Raw genomic sequence first — 7,437 nt, forward strand, 5'->3', positions numbered from 1 at the left:
CATCAAAACCAGAGATTCATGCATGCTAAGGCACATACTCTACCAACTCAGATATAGCCATAGCCATATACAAGGAATTCTTCACTGATGCCACATTTAACAGAGCTGGGTGTGGGGCAACTCAAGAAGAGCTGTTCATTTGACCATAAACTTCTCGTCACCTGACAAAGTCTGCAGCCACATGAGAGTCATTTATGTAGTCCTGACCTCCTGCCTTTATCACTCCATGCCATGCTCTCTTCTTAACTTACCTTCCTTTCTACCTACCTGCCCAGTAACTAGCCTAGCCATTATGTACCCCAACACGACCTGTGAAAAGGGGAGATGTTCCTGTACTCAACGATCACCTCTATCATGCCTCAATACTTCATTACTATGTAAACTTCGCTATGTTATGGCTCTTTCATCATCCCCACAATCATCCACAGAGCCACAAGCTTTGCCCTGTACCCACCCAGAAGATGCCAGTTTATTTTCTCATTCAAGAAGGAAGAAACATGGAGAAGAATGAGAAGGGAGGTATACAGTTAGGATCAACTCCAGGGTCAATGGTCCCAGTCACACACTTATATTTTATTGACTTGTGGCCTTGAATAAACTGAGGAACTGTATCTGAATGAATAGGGCAAGAAGAGCTTCGGAATTTGGATTGGTGGAGGGAGGGGAGACTTCTTTCAGATTTGGGGATATTTGCATGTAAGTCATAAGATATAAGTTTTATAAATAGCATGTGTGTTCATGTGCAGTGTGCATGTGTGTGTATGTGTGTGTGAGTGTGTGTGCATCTCTATGTCTGTGTGTATTAAGATAGTTCTGTTGTAGCCCAGGCTATTCTAAAACTTAGTATTTAACTGAAGATGACCAAGGACTTCTGATCGTCCTGCCTCTACCTCCTAAATACTGGGATTACAAGAATGCATCTCTACAATGCTCATTTTATGTGGTTCTGGAATTTGAGCCTAGAATTTTGTATGTGCTAAGAAAACACTGCCTCAACTGAGCTACATTCCCAGTATTTTTAGTGTCCCTTCGTGGTATCATGTTAGCACTCAAAACATTTGGCTTTTGAAGCATTTTAGAATGAGGATTTTGGAATAAGGGGTATCTACCTTTCTCTCTCTCTCTCTCTCTCTCTCTCTCTCTCTCTCTCTCTCTCTCCCCTCTCTCTCTCTCTGAGTTAGATTATTCTCACAGCATTTCTGTCTCATATATCCTGTGCAACACCGCAGTGGTTTCAGGAATAGATGCTTAAAATATATCACCAAGACTGCTCGCAGATTCACTAGAATCCACCCAGTTTCAACCTTGGCTTCCCCGGTGTAGACGATGCCCTCATAACACAGGTGATATTGCATGACGTAGCCCCATATTGAAACTTTGGAATCACCCAGAACTTTTCTCTAATTTCAGTGGTGGCAGGTGGAGAAAGTGAACCCCATCAAGCTGTATGAAGAAAACAAAGTCATTGCAGGCTTCTCGCTCCTCAACCTGCTCTTCAAACAGGGCCGCTCGGGCCTCATCCGAGGGGTAGTCGAGAAGCTCATAGGCCTGTACAACCAGAAGAAGATCAAGCCTGTGGTGGATTCCTTGTGGGCCCTGGAGGAGGTGAGCAAGCAACCTTCTGGGCTTATTTCTAGTAGCTTTGATCATCCAAGACAATCTTTTCCTAAACCCATTTTTATTCTCCAGATTTGCCCTAAAGTAGGTGAGCCCAACCTTCTGACATCACATTGCAGCATTGTCACCTACCAAGTGACACACAAGAAACCCACAGGTGAACAACGAGAAAAGAATCACCTCCCCCGCAAAAGAAATCTCATAACATTTTAAGTGAGCTCATGATTTCTGTTGGCGCACATTCATTGAACTCCCTGGCCACATGTGGCCCACAGGTTTGGTATATCTGGATCATGGGGCTTTGAGCCCAAGGATCATTTCAAGTTCCCAAGCGGTTTTCAAATGATGCACTTCCAGCATGTATACATGAGCCCTTTCTTCCCAGCTAAGACACCAAACTTGGATGGATATGCCCAATCCACCTTGATTAGGGATTGGTGTGTACATTGTCAGAACGTGATGAATGTTGCGACCCTATGGCTATATCGAGGTCAGTTCAAGGTAGCTCACAGATGGCAATGATTTATATGCAGACACCGGGTGTTGTGTATTCCCTTGAGACACTGTCAGCTGTCATGGTGGACTCCATAATTCTGTTGGATGTGGTGTTGGACCGACTTCAGAGTTTTGTTGCTGCTGGTGGTATTTGATGATGGTGGATCTATTTGTGTTTGTGTACATTCTTGAACCATGAACAAAATAACCTTCAAGGAAGCTGACGCCAGAACTGGTTGGATTGGTTCATATGGTACTCAAGGAGGAAGGTAGCATTCAAAGAGTCTAGAAATCCTCCAGGACAAGAGAAGAGAAGGAAGTCAGTCATGACAGCTCCTTTTGAGAACAAGGAAAACATGTGGCCTAAGTTTCGGGTGACATTTCAGACCTCCCTCAGTCGTGCAGCCTGGGAAAATGCTTAAGATGGCAGGGGCTGTGTTGTTGGGTTGTTTTTAATAGTTTTTGCAGATGAGGTGCCTTGTTGACTAAGTACTTGATAGAGGTGTATGTGTTTGTGTGCGGGGTTGTGGGGGGGGGCTGTGTGAGTGTGTGCACATGTGTGGAACACTCACCTATGTGTGCAGGTGTGAAGGCCAGACATCAAGACTGAGTCTTTTCCTCAATCACTCTCCACTTTATAATTTGAGACAGTCACCCAGGGAATCTGGAGCTGGGCATTTGGGCTAGACTGCTGGCCAGTGAGCTCCCAGATCTGCCTAGCTCCCCTCACCCAACTCCAGTGCTGGGTTTACAGATGGACACCACTGCGCCCACCTTTTATGTCGGCGCTGGAGGTCCTGACTCAGGCCCATGTGCTTGCACAGCAAGTGTGTAACCTACTGAGCCATCTCCTTGGCCCTGGAACAAGAGCTCTTAAACCTTGGGGAGCCACGGAAACCTTTGCCACCTAAGTTGCAAACACTAAGTTCTATGGATCAGGTGTGTGTGTGTGTGTGTGTGTGTGTGTGTGTGTAAAAGTTAACTGGAGCTAGACCAGTGAACTTGAACTATACACATATATGTCATTCTAATATTGAGATATTAGGGGCAGCCTTAAAAAAAATGAACAGCCACCGAAAGGCCTTGTTTGTTGTGATAACTGAAATAAATATTCAATACAGGACATTCCTAAATCAGCCCAGCATATGTAGAAAACAATGGGTACATCAACATTCCAGAGAAGGATAATGCGGTTAACATTCAGGCTTCCTTCCTTCCCATCTTTTTTTCTATTGCAGATGCTCATTGTGATTCGATTTATTGCTAAAGTAAATCAGACAATAATGTGTTCTTTGTCCTGTGTAATTGCCAAGATGGTTGGCCTCTTGTCATCATTTCATTGAAAATCATTTCAATTTAATGAATCAGATATCTGTACAGTATTCACTGTGGCATGCCAGAGAGAAACAGGAATGATTAGGACCAACTCTTATCCAGGAGGCACAGAAAAGACTTAAGGAGGGACCCAGCAAATTTAGTAGCCTGTGAGGATTAAGAACTAACCTCAAGACCCAGCTATACTACTCCTGGGCATATAATCAAAAGATGTTCTACCATACCTCAAGGACACTTGCTCAACTATGTTCATAGAAGCTTGATTTCTAATAACCAGAAACTGGAAAAAACCTAAATGTCCCTTTACCAAAGAATAAATAAAGAAAATGTGGTACATTAACACAATGGAATAGTACTTGGCTACTAAAAACGAGGATGTCATGAAATCTGCGGGAAAAATGGATGGAACTAAAAAAGATCATCCCGAGTGAGGTAACCCAGATCCAGAAAGACACACATGATATGTACTCACTCATAAGTGGATATTAGCCATAAAATAATATAGATAACCACGCTACAGTCCACCGACCCAAAGAAGCCAAGGAGGGCCCAAGAAATGATGCTTGAATCTCACTCAGAAAGGGGAATAGTCATCTGAAGTAGACCGAGGGAGGGAACTAGGTGGCAGAGGGGTTGGGGAGAGCTGGGGTTGGGAAGGAGGACTGGGAGAGAGAATGGAAATTGAGCAGGGGGCATCTATAGGACAGAGGAGGATCCCAGGAGTCTATGTGGGTGACCTTAGCTGAGACTCCTACCAGTGGGGGATGTGGAGCCTGAGGAGATGGTGATCTCCTGTAGCCAGGTGGGTGGAACAGCAACTGACCAATAACAGCCAGCCCAAAACTTGCCTCCTTTACAATAAGTGTAGGGATAAAGATGGAGCAGAGATTGAGGGAATTCCCAAGCAATGACTGACCCAACTGGAGACCCACCCAGCCTCCACTATTAATGATACTACGTTATTCCTGCAGACAGAAGTCTAGGGTAATTGTCTTCTGAGAGGCTTCATCCAACAGCTGATTGAAACAGACACAGAGACCCACAGCCAAAAAAATAGGCCAAGCTCAGGGAGTTTTGTGGAAGAGTGGGAAAAAGGTTTGAGGAAATCAGAGGAGCAGAAAAAAATAATTTTTAAAAACTCTGAAAGTAGGTCCAGGTGAACTCAGGAGTTCTCCAGGTATTTGACACCATTCCTTGCTCACAGCTGCACTAGAGTCTCTAAATTCCTACTATGTAATCATTGTGTATTTGGTTCATGGGGGATGCTGAAGATACAGTGAATAGGTAGATAAAACCCCCGGGCTTCGTAGAGCTTATATTCAAAGGAGGATGAAAGATAAGAAAATACTGAAGCAGGCAGAAACACATGGAAAAATGGCTACCTGTGATCAGCTCTTACAAGGGATGTGTAAGCTGTGTCTTAATCACCATGATCACCTGCCAACCTGAGATGAAAGTGTCAGGCATGACAGGGTGTATCAGGTGATGGTGGTGAGACAGTGTGGGACTGGCTGATGTTATCTTGGATAACAAGGAAGCAGAAAGCAATGCCAGAGCCAAAGACCACCCTTAGTGCCCTACAAATACCAGATGAACCCAGCCTCCTAAAATAGCATCACTAACCTAGGAATAAACGTCAGAAATATGACCTGAGGGGCACATTTTAGATTCAAGCGATAGTAGAAGAAAACTGTGGGAGACGAGGGCACTTAGTTCCCACACAGACATGTTTCCCAAACTCTTTTTTATCATTGTCCTTTAGGGACCTTTTTCAGACTTTCTTTTATTCCCCCTGAAATTTTAATGGTGTGTGTGTGTGTGTGTGTGTGTGTGTGTGTGTGTGTGTGTGTGTATGTGTGTGTGTGTATTTGTGCTTTATGTATTAAAATTGTTATTTTTCATCCACCAAGATCCCCTTTCACTCTTTGGGGCAATATGATGGCCAATGAATGTACGCACTGCAGAGTGGCTCAAACAAAAGAGAGTCTCTTGGAATAGCATCCTTTCAGAAAATACTTGAAGGAGGTAAAGCCTTAAACAAAAGAATTTCAGACCAAGAGATTCCCAAAACCAAAGAGCAGAGAACAGAACATCTCAGGGAGTTGCACAGGTAAATTATTCTGAGCCAAGAAGAGATGGTGCAAAGAGAGCCAGGACAGGGCATCAGGGATAGGCCAGACAGAAACTTTCATTAGTTTTCAGTACCAACAAGGTCAAGGTAAAGAGGGGCTGCTTTCTGGTCCTCAAGGCATGATCTTCTCAGGAGAAGCCGGAGTTGCTAGTCAGGACCCTGGGCAATGATGTAATTGAGAAGAGCTCCGTGAAACCAAGGAATGGGAAAGACAAGATGGGAGGCCAGCAAGCCTCCCAGTGGAAAACTATGCTTCCATGGGCAGGGTCTAAGAAAGGCAACTGGACTTGCCATCAGTTTTACTGTTTGGGGGGCTGCTGCAGCTCAGTGCATGCTGGAGGAACATTAGCAATGAATGGAAGACTAAGTCTACCCAGGCTGCTGGGAAAAGATACACAGGTCCAACATTAGCCAGCAGCAGAAAAGCCGTGCTGGAAGCTCTCTTGACTGAGCTGTGTGTGGGCCTGGGACTTGGAAAGTCTGGGATTGACTTTGAATCTCCAGATGTCCTTCCATCTCTACACCTAGTTCTGTTTGTCTGAGGTGTACAGGCTCCTCTGTGGTAGTGTGAACAAGAATGACCATCATAGGCCCATAGATTTCAATGCTTAGTCACCAGGGAATGGCACTATTTGAAAAGATTAGAATAATTAGGAAGTATGGCCTTGTTGGAGGAAGTGTGTTGGCAGAAGTGGCTTTTAAAGTTTCAAAAACCTGTATGTGGCCTAGGCTTGTGCTCTCTCTCTCTCTCTCTCTCTCTCTCTCTCTCTCTCATATACTGCTCCTGCACTTGCCTGGATACTGCCATAGTCCCCACCAAGACAACAAACCCTCTGAAACTGTGACCAAGTCCCAACTAAATTCTTTCTTTCATAAGAATTGCATTGGTCATGGTCTCTCTTGACAGCAACATAACAGTAACTATGACATTCTCATTTCCACCTCACTTTCTCCTGAGTGTTAACACACACAAACACTGAACCTGGAACCTAGTCTAAATCCCTGTCTTCTCAGAATAAGTCAAGTCCTATTCCACTGTATTCCCAATCATTTCCTCATGCTCCATACATCCACCGACCCCCTCCTACCCACACTTCAGCAGCTTCTAGTCTTCTGGTCTTTAAAACCACAACCTCCCCTCCCCACCTTGAACCTCTGAGGCAGTTGCTCCTCTGCATCAAATATAAATCTTCCCCATTACTCATGTCTCTGCTTCTCTGATGCTATCTTCCAAAAAAGCCATCTCTGCCATGGTCACTCTCTCCTTTTCCCCTGCTTGGTGGTCTTTGCTCTACTAACTGTTGCTTGATCGGCCTGTGCACTGACTCTTGTCTCACATCTACTAGAAGGTAACCCCTCGGTGAGGATGTTCCTACAGATAGGCCTGAGCCTCCAGTGCCCAATGGAGTGGATGCTCAGTGAACAGACTATCACATGGGTGAGTCAGCAAGCCCAGCCTAACACAGAAACATGACTGGCCGGAAACTTTCTGTGTTTAATAATAAATATTTGCTGAACAAATAGATGAGTAGGTGAACAAATAAACAAGCTATACTTTTCAAAGATATTTTGCTGGGACCAACAAGTTGTACTTGTCACCAACACTGATGAGCCCTGGAACCCACAAGGTGAAAGGAACAAACCAATTCCCACGAGCTCTCTTCTAATCTGTACATCTATACAAACATATACACAGACGTATACATGTGTACATACAAACATACACAGAGTGAGAGAAAATTAGCTTCTTTAATAAAATGTAAAGAAACATTCAATCAATTTCAGGTAAATGATATTATTATCACTATTTATTATTATTATTATTATTATTATTATTATTATTATTATTATTATTATTA

At 43.9% G+C, this 7,437-nt stretch overlaps 1 protein-coding gene across 1 annotated transcript in view; it reads left to right on the forward strand.

Moving 5' to 3' along the window:
* The window catches only part of Vat1l (vesicle amine transport 1 like), a 166,379-nt gene that overhangs the window by 87,650 nt on the left and 71,292 nt on the right, over positions 1–7,437 (forward strand). The window contains exon 7 of the mRNA XM_055621507.1: positions 1,411–1,605. Coding sequence (XP_055477482.1) covers positions 1,411–1,605 — 195 coding nt within the window. The remainder of the gene's footprint in view (positions 1–1,410; positions 1,606–7,437) is intronic.

This window comes from Psammomys obesus, unplaced genomic scaffold (assembly GCF_907164565.1).
Source record: "Psammomys obesus unplaced genomic scaffold, mPsaObe1.curated_primary_1811, whole genome shotgun sequence".
In the NCBI taxonomy this organism is placed as follows: domain Eukaryota; kingdom Metazoa; phylum Chordata; class Mammalia; order Rodentia; family Muridae; genus Psammomys; species Psammomys obesus.